Source organism: Diceros bicornis, chromosome 25 (genome assembly GCF_020826845.1).
Source record: "Diceros bicornis minor isolate mBicDic1 chromosome 25, mDicBic1.mat.cur, whole genome shotgun sequence".
Taxonomy (NCBI): Eukaryota; Metazoa; Chordata; class Mammalia; order Perissodactyla; family Rhinocerotidae; genus Diceros; species Diceros bicornis.
This window is the reverse complement of record NC_080764.1, coordinates 27,519,159-27,536,294: the sequence shown is the minus strand read 5'-3', so window position 1 is coordinate 27,536,294 and position 17,136 is coordinate 27,519,159. Positions and strand designations below refer to the sequence as shown.

General features: G+C 45.0%; 1 protein-coding gene across 7 annotated transcripts in view; it reads right to left on the bottom strand.

The window, feature by feature from the left end:
- Positions 1-9,725: 9,725 nt before the first annotated feature.
- Positions 9,726-17,136, bottom strand: part of TMCC3 (transmembrane and coiled-coil domain family 3) — a 215,047-nt gene continuing 207,636 nt past the window's right edge. For 6 of the 7 annotated variants that reach the window (XM_058568647.1, XM_058568642.1, XM_058568646.1 and 3 more), the window contains exons 3-4: positions 15,278-15,413; positions 9,726-10,641 (exon numbers count right to left, since the gene is read on the bottom strand). In XM_058568647.1, coding sequence (XP_058424630.1) covers positions 10,339-10,641; positions 15,278-15,413 — 439 coding nt within the window. In that variant the 3' untranslated portion in view covers positions 9,726-10,338. Of the gene's footprint in view, positions 10,642-12,925; positions 13,451-15,277; positions 15,414-17,136 lie in introns of those variants that run through there. The other variant, XM_058568648.1, reaches the window with a different exon arrangement.

Below are 17,136 nucleotides of genomic sequence, written 5' to 3'. Positions count from 1 at the left end.
CACTGAAGGGTCTAAGCAGTGGAACGGGGTGATCTGATTTGCATATTAGAAGGATCACACTGGCAGTCACATGGGGGATGGACTGCGTGGGGCCAACCTGGAGAGCAGGGGGACTTTAAGAGGCTGTTAAACTGTCCCTGGGAGAAATAATGGTGCCCTGAACTACGGTAGTGGCAGGTGGGATAAAGTGAGGTGGACAATTTGGAGTTTATTTAGAAGGTAGGATTGACATGACTTGGTGGTGCTGGTGAGGAAGAGGAGGATGGCTCTGAGTTTTCTAGTCTGGGTGGATGAGAGGATGTTGATGGAATTAGGTAGTACGGAAAGAGCAGATATGATGCAAGGGCAAAACAATGAGCTTGGTTTTATATTTTGAAGTGCCTTAAGGATATCTACTCAGAGGTGAAGGGCAAATAATTGGAAGTATGGGTCTGGGGCTGAAAAAAGAGGCAGGTACTCACGCCATAGAGATGGTGGTAGTCATAGAGACGATGGTTGAAACATGGGGTGTCTGTACAAAGGAGGTGAAATGAAGACAGTGCAGCCAAAGAAGACTAGACAGTGATCAAGAGGTGGCAGGAGAACCAGAGTGGTGTCAAGGAAGTATCCCATGGAAGCAAATGCTTCGGTTATGTAAAGATACAGGCTGCAAAGTATGCACCAGATAAGCAAACAGGTCATTGGTGACCCCGACGAGAGAAATTTTAGGTGAGTTTTGGGGGCTAATATTAGTTTTTAGTGGACTAAGAAGTCCTGGGACAGGCGAGTAGAGACTATTCCTTTAAGAAATGTGGTGGTGGGGCCGGCCTGGTGGCGTAAGCGGTTAAGTGCCCACGCTCAGCTGCAGCGGCCTGGGGTTCGCCGGTTCAGAACCCGGGCACGCACCGACGCACCGCTCGTGGAGCCATGCTGTGGCGGCGTCCCATATAAAGTGGAGGAAGATGGGCACGGATGTTAGCCCAGGGCCAGTCTTCCTCAGCAAAAAGAGGAGGATTGGCAAACGTTAGCTCAGGGCCTATCTTCCTCACCAAAAAAAAAAAAAAAGAAATGTGGTAGTGAAGAGGAAGAGAAGGAGTAGTGAGTTGAGGAAAGGCAGGATCCAAAAAAGTGGGTTTAGAATAGCAGCAGTGGGGACAGCTGTGCAGGCTGAAATTAATCCATGGGAAACAAACATTGGTGGCACAGGACTTGAGGACGGCAGAGCAAGCTCTCAGAAGAGGCGCGGCGGGGAGAAGGTGAGCACAGGCGGAAGGGTCCATCTTGGATAGGGGGATGGAGAAGCGTGAAGAAGGGAGGTGGGGGGCTGTTGAGAGAGTTCAGGCCTGGTAAGCAGGGGTCCCAGTCCTCTGCGAGGCGAGAGCCATTGGGGAAGGGAGCTCCGGGAGAAGGGAGCATTTTCTTGGCACTTGCTGCAGGAAGGCACACCGAGGCCCCAGGTGGTGAGAAGGCCCTGGGCTTCCAGTAACGCTGTTTCATCAGCTGGGCCCGTGGGCCTGGGCGCAGGTGCAGCGAGCAGTGGGCCTGACCCGGGGCTGTGACTGGGCAGGGTGGCACAGGCAAGGGCCAGGGCTCAGGGCGCAGAGGCCGCCTGTGAGAAGATCCCAGGGAAGCGGAGCAGCCAGCAGGGGAGGCCGTGTGCGTTCTCAGGGCTCAGCATCCCGCAGAGGGGTTACTCACTGCTGACTCAGACCCAGGTGCTCATTTGCATGCTATTCATTTCCAGCCCAAACCAGCAGGAATCCCAGGCACATCTCACTCCCTTTCCAAACAGAACCACCCCAGATCTCCGGGTGCTCCTGCCATCGTGCTGAGTCTCTCTGTCCTAAAAGTATTTCCCCTTTGAAAGGCTCTACTCCGTCGTGCCCACACAGCTGTCTGTGAAATGGAGCTGGGAAAAAAAAAAACACTCAGGAAGTTCATTTTCTCTGTGAGAATATCGAGGTAAGGTTTAATTTTAGGTTAAATGCTTAGAGCATGGCCCTTACTGCTGCCAAATATTATATTTTTGTTTATCACCTGTCTCCTCCCACCAGAATGTAACCCCCTCTGAGACTAGGAAAATTATTTTGTGTCCCTTTGGCTAGAACAGTGCCTGGCACACAGTAGCTGCCCAAAAAACACATTAAATGACTAAAATCCCTGTCCCCAGCATTTTGTCTAAATCTTACAACCCTGGGCATTTAACATTACGAAAGGGAGACTCTGAGAGGTTAGGCTTGTCCCCAGGTTAATCAGATTGCGGGTAAGCGGGCAGCCCCCCGAGTTTCAAGCTGGACCTCCCACGTCATGCACTAGTTCAGATGCCACTTTATTAGTTTATTAGGTGACCACTCCTGTGAAACCGACTCATGCTGACCCAACTCTGACAAGAAAAAGTATGTGTACTGATTACATTCAAATATAAACAGCTGCCAAGGAGCTGAAATGCCCTGACCGGCTGGAGAGCTCAGTCTGTCCCCAGGAGGACAGTACACTCAGGAAGCCAGACAAACATTCCCCAGTCTGGCTGGGAGCCCGAGCAGAGCTGAGTGCTGTCAGGGACACCGTGAACCACCTCTGTGTACTGGATACCCCAAAACCCACAGCAGCTGGCCAGCCAGGATCCCTGTCTCCAAGAGGACCAACGACACGCTCCTGCCCACGCTCCAGCTCGCCAAGAGAGCCAGCCACCAGCCTTCACCTCCTTGTGTCCTTCCAGCTTTTCCTTTGAGGAAAAACACTTGTTGAATGACTGAATGGGCCTCCTTCATTTCAACTCCACACGCGGTTCGCACTGACTCGCAGGGATTGCTTCTTGTTGACGAGGGGAAGCCCTATGCAGAGCAGGAGGTCCCCGTGCAACCATGCTGACCTCAGTGTCTAGGGAAGACCAGCTCTCGGTGAATCCAGGCCTGGGTTTGGGTCTCTGCTGGCTCAAGCCTCTGTGTGTGGGAGTGTATATGTCTTGCCCGTGGCCTAAATTTTGGGGGTCTGTCTTATAGTTCTCTGTTCCCCACAGGTAGAGGGCCTGGGCTTCACACCACAGGGGAAGTATGATGAGAGAACAGCAGTCCAAACCACTTTGGGAGGGAAACACCCAGCGGAAGGCTCTGTCAGTGTCACTGCTTGTGGTGTGGACAGTCCAAGAATCAGATAAGAATCCAGGCCTCTGAGACTTTCTTTGGCAAATGGAGTCCCTTAACTGTTCGTAAAGACCGAGGCATGACTTTGCTTTCTTTCTACTACTCGGTAGCTTCTTTTTAAGTGGAAAAGAAAATGAAAAAGAAAACAACAACAACCCAATTCCCAATGCCTGAGCCAGAGTAGAGTAACCACCAACAAAACAGCTGTTAACACGGCTGACACTCATTCCTGTTAACTGCTTTAGTCAAGTTATAGGCCAGGCAGGGGAGAAATTCGGGCCGGCTCAGCAAGGAGAGAAATTTCGGAGGTAGCCACCACAGATGTCATGTACACAGAGCAGAAGCCACCAGGGACGTCACTGTCTCAGAGCTAAGCGAAAAAGCTGATAAATACTCAGCCAGGCCAACTGCCAATTATACACCCCAAGAAGTTCAGGAAGCCAGGGAGGGTGTAGAAGTTTCTCTAATTGATAGCTTTCCATTCTCTTCATCCACAGATCTGTCAGCTCCTGCCTTCAGAGATCTAGGATGTCGGCTTCAGGTAACTGCCCTCACCATAGTTGACCAGCAGTGCAAAGGTGGAAATGCACACTTTGCAACTACTGTATTGACTGCTCCATTCCTAGGGTTAAGTGACTCCTTCTAGGGCTCCAGGAGAGCCACCTACCTCGCAGGAGCTGGGGTGGCTAGAGGCCAATTGCTCAATCCCTTCTATTATAGTGCAGAGCAGTGGTTACCAGTGTAGGCTCGAGTCACACGAGCTTGGGGCTGAATAAACAGCTCCATTACCTGCAGCATGGTGCTGCTAGTTATTTAGCCACTCTGAACCTTGGTTTCTTCATCTGTTAAGCAGGGATAATAGTGCCTATCTTATTGGGTGTTCGAACAACTACATTTGATACATTGCAAAGCATCTGGCACCTTGTACATAGTAAATGCTCAAAGAATGTTAGCTGTCACCTTACATCTGTGAAAGCCCAGAGAGGTGCCGTTCGGTATCCCCACGATCCTTCTGTGTTCTACAAATTACTACACCTCATGGTCATACCTATTAGAAAGTAACTCTGTAAGCAGGGCTGCAGACAATCTGCCATCTTATGATCACAAATTAAGAAAAGCTATTATTATGAATTACTATTAAGGCTTTTAGTACTTTGTCATGTTGTGACTATGGACATTCTCAGGTGTCCAAGAAAATTTTTTCTATTAGGAGTCCCTACATTATTCAAAATTGGAAAGCATTACTTTATTTTTTTAATAATTTTTATTTATTTTTTTCCCCCAAAGCCCCAGTAGATAGTTGTATGTCACAGCTGCACATCTTTCTAGTTGCTGTATGTGGGACACGGCCTCAGCATGGTTGGAGAAGCAGTGTGTCGGTGCGCGCCTGGGATCCGAACCCGGGCCGCCAGCAGCGGAGCGTGCACACTTAACCGCTAAGCCACGGGGCCGGCCCAGCATTACTTTATTCTATAGCAGTATCTTTCATTATTAGCTAGAACTCGACTAACCAAACTTTTCCCCCATCTCTTTATTAAGGAAATAGACTTGATAAGGAGTCTTCCCTAAAGCAACATTTGGGAATATGCTGGGCTGAACACACATTTAATGCAATCACTTCCATTTTCTATATTTACATCTTCAGACATCAAATGACAATGTGTGTACAAAATAACAGTGGATTTCCCATGAGAAATTCCCATGAGATTTCCAAAGATTCAAATAGGCTCTACTTTCCCAGGCAAGGAATGGAACAGTGTATTTATGAATTTTTCTATCATCTAAGCATTCTAGTTATTTTATTTGGGCCGGGTGGCTCCTGGATGACCAATGGAGGAAATTGCCCAGGACATGGAGGTGACCGGAAGCAGAGGACTAAAAAGGCAGAATCAGGAAAAGGCCGAGTCCTGAGTCTCGCCTTCACTAGCTAGGACCGCGGGAAAAGCGCAAGTGTCTGAGCTTCAACTTCATCCAGATAACAGGGCGGATGATGCCTACACCAGAGGACTGGTTCAGATAAGGACCGCACTACAAAACTAACGTGCCGTGTAAACACTGGAGCACCACACAAATGAGACCCCACTCAATAGCCTGCTTCAGTCAGAGGGTCTGCTCACTCTTGCGTGCACATGCGTCTTGGCACCGATCTCCTTGTTCTTGTCTTTCTCACTCCAGCTCATGATGGCTCCTGCTTCGTCCTCGGTGTCCTTCCACGATTCTTTCTACAACACTAGGACACGTTTCCCAGCTGGCCAGGTACTGACTGTGAATAAACCATCCTCCTGCCTTAGGGCTCGAGGAACAGGTTGCACATCACACAGACAACTTACAGAATAGACTTGAAATCAGTTAAAAAATTGATTACGGTCGGGGGGAGAAATGAATAGGTGGAGCACAGGTTTTTAGGGCAGTGTAACCACTCTGTATGATACTATAATGGTGGATACACGTCACTATACATATATTGTCCAAACCCACAGAATGTACAAGAGTGAACCCTCATGTAAGTTACGGACTTTGGGTGATAATGACCTGTTAATGTAGGTTCATCAAATGTAACAAATGTACTCTCTCGTGGGGGCTGCTGATGGTAGCAGAGGCTATGCATGTGTGGGGACAGGAGGTATATGGGAAATATCTGTACCTTCCGATCAAGTTTGCCCTGAACCCAAAACTGCTCTAAAAAAGTCTATTGAAAAAATTGATTATATGCACACAAACAAGTCTGCTATTGAGATGGGCTCTGACAAATGTGAAAATTTAAGAAATCTAGCTCTTTATTTTAACATCAAAGCTAACATCAAGTGTTTGTTTAAAAAAATAACGGCTCCCACTTTGAATGGGGTGAAGACCTACAAAGAATTTACAATTTTAGGCTGACATGAAACTACACAGTATCCCACAAAATGGAAATTCTGCAACGGACCTCACAATAAACATTTCCAGTTTCTACTTGCAGAGCTGCTAACCACTGCCTAAACCGATCTTAAACAGAGAGCACATTTTGTTGAAACATTTCTTAGGACAAACACAGCAGACATGCTTGAAATAAATTAAAACTGCAACACACAAATCATTCCTAAAACAATCCAGTACATTACTTTCCAGCTTCTTATAAACAGAGAATTGTACTGACTTTAGAAAATTATAGGTTAGTTCTGCTTTATATCTTAGGGTTACCAAACTCTTTTTTTTTTTTTTTTGGCTGAGGAAGATTCGCCCAGGGCTAACATCTGCTGCCAATCTTCCTCTTTTTTTTTGTATGTGAGCGATCACCACAGCACGGCCACTGACAGACGAGTGGTATGTGTCCGCATCCGGGAATTGGGCCCGGGCTGCAGAAGTGGAGTGTGCCAAACTTAACCACTAGGCCACCGGGGCTGGCCCCTGCCAAACTCTTATTAATTGTACCTTTTTTTTTTTTTTTGGCTTCTTAACTACTTCTGATGTGAACAAGGCAATATCATTCTTTTCAGTGATTTATCCTTTTAGACTGACTCCTTCCTTAGCACACGTGCTACACTTCTTGAAATACCTCTTTCCAGATAAAGCCTCGAATTTTAAATAACGCCATTTTGTCCCACCCCCCGTTCCTCAAAATTATAGAAATACGCAAATAGATTGTTTAATCATACATTCATATCAATAAGTATATTTAAGTGTTTTTCCAAGCCAATACAACTAGACTTGGATTCAATACAAAAACATTCCCATTTGATGCAAAATAATTTGGTATTTAAAATCCAAACAAAAAAGACAAAAGTAAAGTTGCCCAAGGGAAGCTGCTTCCCATCGCTATTATTGAACCCATAATTAAATTATTGAACCCATAATTAAACCTGATGTGCTAGAGAAATGGCAGGGCAATAAACATACATAGTGGGACAATATGTAAAAGAAAACAAGAGCGACAAAGCAGAAAGGCTAAAATCACATGGATGCCCATTGACAGACAGGGATAATAACATTATGGGCTGAACTGAAAAGCGGAGGAGTTTCAGAAGATTTCAGTCCATCAATAGATTACGGCAACTACATAAGCAAAACCACCAAATGGGACAAGCTAGAAACTTGGGACTAATCCTGCTTTCATTGTCCAAAATCAGCAGTGGAGTACTTTTGTTTGCTGCTTCATTGCAGGTCTGAATTTTTTTCAGGGCGGGGGGATGATTTGTTCTGGCTTAATCATACTCAAAATATAAGCTGGACTAACCAATTCAAAACCCACAAGAGAGTATTTTTAGGTTTTTGTTTTGTGCTCAGCAAACTATCATTACCCCAGTGATCATGAAAATAATACATCACAAAAAAAACCCAGTGCTAGAATCCAATGTCCAGCATCTTCCATCACTCAGTGTTCACTGAGAGCACGGGGGCTCACTCATCCAACGGCTGGTTTTCATCCTTAGGTACGCACAAGATGTTTACTACCAATAAAAGGTGGGGAAAAAGGATTAGTTGGCTTAAATGTAAATTAAATACCCAATTCCAGGATACGTCATAGCTAGATCACTATTTTTAATTGTATATTTATAAAATTCTATTTAATCACCTTACACAGTGACGAAAACAAGCAGCAGGGGGGTTTCTCCCTTAAGAAGAGAATCAAAACTACAGAGAGTACAAGTCTCCTTGGACTATATCATCTTATTAAAAAGATTCATGAACTTTCAGCAAGACTCTAAAATAAATATGCCATGTAGGCTGAGCATATCCAAGTGAAAACAAGGTTATTTGACATCTAATGAGAATCACTGGAAATACGAATTCTTTAAAAAGAACTCATGATCAGGTGGGTTGATTCAGACTCTACAATATTTCTGAAGAGAGCCAGTTTCTAGCAGCTTCTGTTAACAGCTCCCGACTGGAGGGGGCGGAATGTGCTCCTTTCCATTTTCTTCTCCACTTCTCCCACTGGGGAGGAGACACACTGATCGCAGGTCCGGCAAGTGTCAAAGCAAACTTGCTAGGCTGAGTGAGGAGTGGAGTGTGGGACCTGAGAAGGAGGCCCAAGTCTTCTCGGATCCTCCTGGAGCCCTCGACATCAAGGGCTAGAAATTCTAGCTCCTTCTCTCTAAACTAACAGCAGCATCTACATCCACCTCAACCCTGGCACGTCCGAAGTGCCTCAGAAAGATTCAGAGAGATCAAGAGGAGCCTACCCAGGACTCAGCTTATTTTGGGGGTGTAAGATACACCCAGCCCTCAGCCCACAGGGAGACTAATGCCCACAGAGAAAGGGGGATGCTGGCCACTGAAATACAGAAGCAAAAGGAAGCACACCATTCTTCTCCCTTCCTCCTCTGGGCCTGGGACCCTTTTCTGTCCCCTGGATTTGATGTATCACAGTGTATTCACAGGCAACTTGGGAGACCCAGGCAGTCCGAGACGGCCATGAGATGGAGGTGGGACTAGTAACTCCCTCGTCCCTGAACCCAAAATACTTTATGGCCAAAGATTTCACGAAATGATGTTTATTACTTTAAAAAGCTTGAGTTAGATATGGAATTGGATAGTTGCATGTTTGTGAATTTACTAAAACCACTGAATTGTAAACTTAAAAAAAAAAAAAAAGAAAGCTTGAGTTGTATGAGTCTCACACACACTGGACTTGTACCAAATGCTCGGCTGTTCTCTCCTCTCAAACCATGGCACACTGTCACATTTTTTCAGGAGATTTCCCTAACAGCAGCTGTTTGCAAAATATTGCACTTAATTCAAATCTGGGCAATCTGATGTTTTCTGGAAGAAAACATACACTAACATGTATCTTTACACCTTCAGATGACAGGCGGGGTGGGGTGGTGGGAGGAGGGGCTGAACAGCAGTTTCCATTAAAACCTTCGATGTTTCCTTTTTGTTATGTACAAGAGACAGAGATTTAAAGGGAAGTGTCATCTGGGCTGAAGACAGTGAATGGTATTCTCAAAAGAGGTCAAAGTTGCCAACTTTTGAATGCTCTCACCTCAGTGGAAGCGTGGCCACTCTATTACCTTAGAACTTATTTTCAGTAAGATCCTAAGAGCAGGTGGCACGCCTGGCTCAGACACTGGATCTAATTTATTTTATTCCTGCTGGTCTTCCGGGGTCCTAAGAGGACCCTCTCCATCTTCATCCAGGTGAGTTGCTCCACTGAGCTGGCTGCCACCCACTCAGACCACACGTCACCTCTTCTTCCTGCTTGCAGGGCCCTACCTCAGTGCACGTTAGTTTAATAAACTAGGATTCTCTTCTCCTTCCTAGAGGAAAAAACCTGCAAGATGAGCATCATTTGTTTTCATCTACTGAGTAAGCTTTGCAATCCCTTGCAGACCTGTGAATAAAGTGAATCACAGAAAGTGAATCACATCCTCAAAGGGGGCTGAGATTTGCTGAAACACAAACATCCAGAGTAGTGTGCTTGCAGGACCTCAAATTAACATTAAAACCACAGTTTGAGGAGGTATTTGGAAGCATTTCTGCATGCTTTGAAGGGGCAATTGCTAGCCTATTAAGATGAAATCAGGTGTGCGGCTCCCTGGGTGTAGGAAGGCAAAGCCCCATTCATAAATCCTTGTGTCTTACCATTGAAAGTGCAACAGAACACTTAAGTGAGACCTTGGATGGATAAACAGGTGTGCTATAAGATTTCCATGTTACGAAGAGTCACACACAATTGAGCACTGTGGACACTGGGTACATATGAGACCTATGGTTGTCTCTGGACAAGTGGGATGGATTACTCGGGATTTCCTGTACTTCCATGGGCCACAAGTGTTCAACACAGCCAACGTCTGTGCTCTTTCCCTTCCCCAAGTCGTGCCACACACAGGACTCAGAGAAAATGCACCACTAGCAATAGTAAAGCTCAATTTTCATAGAGATTTAAGAGAGAGAGAGAGATTTAAAATCCCTTTTCTTCTGGGTTACTAATTATGCCAAGTGCTCAATGACCAGAAGTTTACCAAGCTAGGCTATCAGGTGGGCAGGAAATCTGGTCTGATTAAGGCAGAGAGCAACATGGGGAGAACTCTGAAACAGAGTCACGTTAACCAAGTACAGGGCTGAGCTGGCAACTGCTACCGCGTGCAGAGAATCACGGTTATTTACAATGCACAGCCCAGTCCTCTCGTAATGTTCAGTCGGCAAAACCCTCCATTTTAAAATTTGGCAGTATGCACAGAGTTTTCTTTAAAATAAAAACTTAAAAGAACTTGAGGACAGGAACCAGTGGGCTTCATCTTGGTATTATTATCCTTTCTACGGCACACAGAATATGGTCCCAGTTTTTACAAAATATTGCAAGAAGCGTCACAGCAAAGAAGGTGCCCAGGATGTGGAAGCGGCTCTTCATCATGGGCGAGACGAACTTCGCAATGGTGGACACGCACACCAAGACGACAGTCATGAAGGCCAGGACCACGTTGATGCACTTCCCCAGGAGCACTCTGGCACTCACGGCGTCCGTCTGCAGGACCTGCTGCTCCTGCTGGTGGAGCTCCAGCTTAGAGATGCGCGTCTGGCAGGATTCCAAGGCTTCCTGTGGGCAAGAGGGAGAGCAAGGGTCAAACGCTGCTGAGATCACGGGCAACACGTGAGCGCGTGCTCGGACGTGCACGGAGGCCCCCAGCTCAGAACGCTTGATGCCCAGGCAGCTTCAAATAGCCGAAATGACAACGACGATGACAGTGATGACAAAGAAGCAAAACAGGAATCGCGAGGCTCATTTTGTCCTGCTCTTCATGGACAGAATGAGCACGTGTAGCAACCATGAAATACTATAAATGAGGAATCATGGTTAAGTATTTTGACTCCATCCATATTTGAAATAAAGTGCATAAAATATTGGCATCTGTTGGTACCGTCAGGGACAAACCAGAGGAGGGGTGGGGTTCCATTTTGTGATAGCTGACTACCTCCAGCCATGGAGGAGGTGGTATCTCCAATGGCTAGTCCCTATCTCCACTGCTCAGGTCTATGAGCATCCTAGGATGGAGGGAGAAGGGAGGGGACAGGACTGACCGTGGGGCAACTCCGCTTTCGCTTGCTCTTTGAACGCTGCCTTCCTCAGGACGCTATCCCTAGATCTCGTTCCTTCCAAGGCTTCAACTACTGAGACACAGAGGACTCCGAGTGTATCTCTAGCCCAGCCATCTCTTCTGAGACTGACTCACATGCCTCCTTGACATCTCCATCTGAGCTTCTTAAAAGCACCTCCAAGGCACCATGTTCAAACGTGGATTCATGTATTGCACCTACCCCCCCACCTGCCATCAACCCTGTTTCCCTTCCAGTGTTCCTTTCTTAGCACCATTATGCACCTAGTCCCTCACACCAGAAGCCTGAGAGGCATTCCTTGACACCTCTCTCATCTAATCCATCATCTAGCCCCATCGGTGCAACACCCAGTATCTATCTCAATTGATCCATTTCTCTCCCCTCCCACAGTCACCACCCCAACTCAAAGCCACCAGGATCTCTTGCCTGCAATAACCTTATACTAACTTCTCTACACTCTCTTGTTCCTCAACCCCAGTGAATCCATTTTCCACACAGCAGCCCAAGTGATCTTTGAAAGATGCTTATCTGATATCATCCCTTTTCATAAAACCTTTCAAATCTTTAACATGATCCTTTGAGGCCCTGCATGGCCCAGGCCCAGCCACTCTCTCCTCCTTCACTTAATGCCAGCCCCCTGCCCCCTGACCGTGTTCTAGCCATACTGGCTTTTTAAAGTTCTGAAAGGGGCATGTTTGGGCCTTTGCACATGCCGTGTACTATGCCTGAAATGCATGCCTTCCAGGTCCCTCCTCTCTTCAGCTGTGGATCTCCCATTTGCCTTTCAGGTCCCACCTCAACTGTCACGTGCTGAAGGAAGCCTTCTTGAACCCATCAGACCAGGTCAAGTCTCCCTCTAGCCCTCCTCCCCAACCAAGAGACCACAGCTGCCTGAGGATGGGGATGAGGCGCATCTTGCTGCTGCTGTCAGCCCTGGCTCGGAGCCAGTGCCAGGCATGCAGCAGGGGCTACACTCTGGCTGAATGCTCCAGAGACTGGGCGCCAGTAACGGGCTGTGAGGCTTGAGGGAGCAAACCCTACGCCTCTTGCGAGAAAAGAACCTAACTAGAGGCAGTTCAACGAGCCCCATTTTGTTCACTAGCCCGCTAATTCATTTACCAATATGTGTTTGCTCAACACAAATAAAGACAGTCATCTTTTCAGGTTTTAAACCAGCATAATGGCTCCAGCACTGATTTGCTTTTCTTCTGCTGAATATTCTCTATGGGCCAAAGAACAAGGTCCTCTGTTACTATAGTAACTTTCATTACACAGGCTACCAACAAAAAAGGTAAAACTTCTTCAGACCTTTACATTCTAAACAGTGACATGTTTAGACAACAACAGGCACGTGCCCCAGAAATCATGCATTTTTTTTTCTCAACTACTTGGGCCCAAGGTTTCCTTCATTTTAGGCATGGCGTGGAAAAGGTGACAGAACAAGACAAAAGATCAACATTTTAGGCATATTCATTAATCTCGGACTGGGTAAATGAATTACATACATAAGTAGACTGATCCTAAATTGCCTTAGAATTTCTGTCAAACGTTTTACCAAAAGAAAACTCCCGGAAAACTAGGTAGTGAATTGCAAGGGAATTTCGAGCCTTCGTGGGTCCAAGCTCCCACTAAGAGATACTCCACCTCACGATCTTTAGTGCTTCCTTGGGTCCAGCATTTAATTTATTGGAGACGAGAAAAGAGGCTAGGATTATCTTTCAACCCTTTTAATTGGGAATTCAGGGTTTAAAAAAAAAAAACAAAACTCAATTGCTTAATACCATACCACCCTTGCCTCCCTGTGGGCAACAGCCACTGTCATCTGCACTGGCCTGTCCCCTTGTATAACAATATTAATCCAAATTATCCCCTAAATAAGAAAACCATATATTCAGATATGATCCAGTGGAATCCCATACATGTTCTAAAATAGAATGATCTAACAAAACTGACTGTATGGTTTACCTGGCAATATTTAATGTTTAAATGGGTTCACATTTTTCAAACCAGTCAGTGGTAAAGCTAAGTCTCCTAACCCAGAACAGAGGCAGAAATCCCCCAAGTGTCCTCTGCTCCACGGTGCTCAGAGGAAAACATTTCCTACCAGCTCTGATGCTCTGGCTCCCAGAATTGTCCAAGCACATGACGGGTTAGCACAGGCTCAGCCCTTGACACAGAGGGGAACAAAATGTGGGCAGCTGAGACTCCAGCTCACACGCTGCAGGAGAAATCTCTCTCTCCATCTCAGTTTTCTCCCTCATAAAGGTGGGGCTGGAGAAAATGACCACTGCCTACAGAGAAAATTTGTAAAAATGAAGCTGAGCTCTACTTGAAGAGTACACTTTTTTGTTCTTTAAAAAAAGGCGATCAATGGAATGTAAATTGGTGCAGTCACTATGGAAAACAGTTTGGAGGCCCCTCAAAAAGTTAAAAATAGAACTATATGATCCAGCAATTCCACTTCTGGGTATTTACCCAAAGGAAAGGAAATCAGTATCTAGAAGAGATCTCCGCACCCCCATCTTCATTGCAGCATTATTCACAACAGTCAAGACATGGAAACAATCTAAGTGTCCATCGATGGATGAATGGATACAGAGAACGTGGTATACGTATACAATGGAATATTATGCAGCTATGAGAAAGAAAGAAATCCTGACATTTATGACATAGGAGGCTTATGCTAAGTAAAATAAGTCAGAGAATGATAAATACTGTTTGATCTCACTTATACGTGGAATCTAAAAAAATCGAACTCATAGATACAGAGAACAGATTGGTGGTTGCAGAGGTCGGGGGTGAAGGGTGGGAGAAATGGGTGAAAGTAGTCAAAAGGTACAAACTTCCAGTTACAAGATAAGTAAGTCCTGGGGATGTAATGTACAGTTTGGTGACTATAGTTAACAATACTGTATTATATATTTGAAAGTCGCTAAGAGAGTACATTTTATAAGTTCTCATCACAAGAAAAAAAAATTGTAACTGTGTGAGGTGATGGATGTTAACTAGACTTACTGGAGTGATCATTTCACAATACATACAAAAATCAAATCATTATGGTGTACACCTTAAACTAATACAAAGTTGTATGTCAATTATATCTCAATAAAACTGGGGGGTGGGGTGGGGAGACTCTCTAATAGCAAAATAAATCAATTAAAAAGGCATTCGAGCAGCCCAGGGTAGTTTCACTGCAGCACTAGCAGCTCGTAATACTGGAACATGCCCTCGTTTATACTGATCCAATCATCTCTTCCTTCCACCCATCCGGGTCCTACCCATCCCTTCAAGTCCCACCTTCTCCAAGACATTCATTCACATCCATGACTCAAGGACTATATGCAAGACCTTGTTCAAGTCCCTTAACTTCTCTGTGCCTTGGTCTTCACATCTGAGAAATGGGGAGAATGGTAGGAACTGTCTTAAAGGGTTGTTGTGAGGAGTAAATGGGAAAAAAAAGAGACATGGAAAGTGGTTTGCTGGTGCCTGGCACGTGGTATGCACTCAAGTGCTTGAAATTCTTACAGATCTGAAAGCAATTATTTTACACATGAGCAAACAGACTCAAGGCTTGCTCAGGGCCACACAGCTGGTAAACGGCAGACCTGGGACTGAAACCCAATGTCTGACCACTAAATGACCAACGGCCCCACCAGTCCATAACTTGTTGGGCACTGCATGACTAAATTTCTGGGCTCTCAAGGTCCACGCTGTGTAATCTGACCCTTGTTCATGTTGTCTTGAGCTGTTTAGCAGTTGGGCTACTCCTGACTCCCCATCTAGGCAGTAAGCTTCTCGAAGGCAAGGTTTGTCTCATGTTTTAAAATTTTTTAAAATTCTGGTGTTGCTGGGGAGAGTAGGGTATAGGTGATGGATAATAAATATTTGTTAACTAATTTAGGCAGAAAGTACACAGAGAGAATAGCTTCTTTACTCAGTGACATCTGTAACATGAGCTAATGGGGTTAACAAGGTAGAGAAGAAATGTTTGTACAGAGAAGACATTTTGCTCCATGTGCCAGAAATCCTTTAGGGCTTAGGGGTAATGCACTTAGTTTGGTCAATGGATTAACGGCTGGGAAGAGCCGTGTGAGCATCTAACGTCAGAGGAAAGGTACCTGGATGTCCCTCGAGCGCTCGTAGGCTTGGTAGGCCACCTTCTCCTCGATGCTGGCTAGCTCCTGCTTCAGGTTGGCCGTCTCGTGCTGATGCAGGTCTGTCATGTCATGGAGCTGGTCTTCCAATCGCTCATACCTTTGCAAAGAGAGAAGCCGAGTCTGAGCATGACATTTCAAAGGTCTTCTAACAGCACATTCTAGAATGACATCCTTTATATCTCATCCCCGCCAGTGCCCCTTGGTTTGTTTTCATCCCCTGACAGACTGTGTTTCCAAAAGAACAAGGCCAGCTTTGAGGAACACGCTTTTGGGTAACACTGAATTCCGGCTCTAGGAAGGACTGGTCTCTGCAGTCTCAACTCTCTGTCCTCACCACTGAGGTTTCCTGCAAACCAAATCTAGCCTTTCCACCCACATAAGATGAGCACCTTGGTTGGCTGCGGTGATGACGGGACAGACCTCGTCAGCTGGCGCATTCACCAGGGCCCATCAGAAGACAGGGCTGTCTGGATCCTGCTCAAGACAAGGACCGGCTGGCATCCTGGTGCTTCTCCCTCTTCTGCCCCCACAACGCCTAGTGGTTCGCGGCCACAGCTCTCAGGTGCCAGAGAGCCCATAAGGAAAGAACCAACTTCTACACTGGCACCAATTACACTATTTCCCAGTGCACACACGGATTCTGAACACGTTTTTCAGCTCTTGGAACTTAAATGCCAATAAAAAATGAAGCTTGTTACAAACCATAGATGGCTTATCAGGTGGCATTTCCAAAAGCCCAAATATAAAGTAGCAGAATCACAGATTCCCATTCCTATCCCTCACCCATCTCAGAGAAGACGGAGTTGTCTCGTATTTGAAAGCTTATATTCCTTATTTTGAAACAGGAAGCACTATTTGGGGAAGATGCATTAGCCTAGAATGACTTCTATCAGTGCCATTTTCAGATGCTTATATAGGTCACCTGATAGACTCATTTAAAAAAATGAGACCAAAAAAGCTTAATACAGATTTAACGAAGTCAGGTAGGACTTCATAGGTGTCCAATGTTGGTGTTGCAAACAAGCCTTTTAAAGATCTCTTAAAGTAAGCAACAGAGTGAGAGGCTAAATTATGGAGATGACAAACACAACTATATGACAAATGAGAAAAACTGTCCTAAATTTATGTAAATGGATATTTGTGACTCGGAATGAAATTTGGATCCAAAGAGTACTGTACCCCAAACCATTTGGATGGAATTAAAGTCAATACTCTCTGGAAAAGCTGTGACTCAAAAATAGTTCTGATGTGACAAAGAAACCAAAGTCAAAAATGTATGTGGGAAGTTTAAAAAATTTGTTTCACAAAATATGAGAGCTGAAAAAAGCCACATTTCTAAATTAACACATATATAAAACCATATATCAGATATAAAACAACATGTAAGCCAAATTTAAAATTTAAATTCTATACTATGTAATAGGCATTCACTTTTTCATCTACATATCTAGAAGTTAACATATTCATTTTGATCAGAAAACTTTTGGGGGATCTTTTGATGGTAAAATGGTGGAAAATCCCCTCATCTGGGGCATATACACTTTTCATTAATAAGCTATAAGCACATAAAAGCCAGCCTACACAACACCTTTTAAAATTAGCTAATATAATCTACAAGATTTGAATTTATACTTTAATCTTAAGATTTCTTTTGAAAGCTCTTCATTTAGGGTGAAAAGTTTGATAAGCAAAATACAGTACATAAAAAACATACACTATATAAAGACTGATGTACCAAATAAAACCTACCTTGGACAATGAATTAGTTTTTTACTTGACAGTTATTATAGAGGGAAATCAAATAGAGATCTATGAATTAC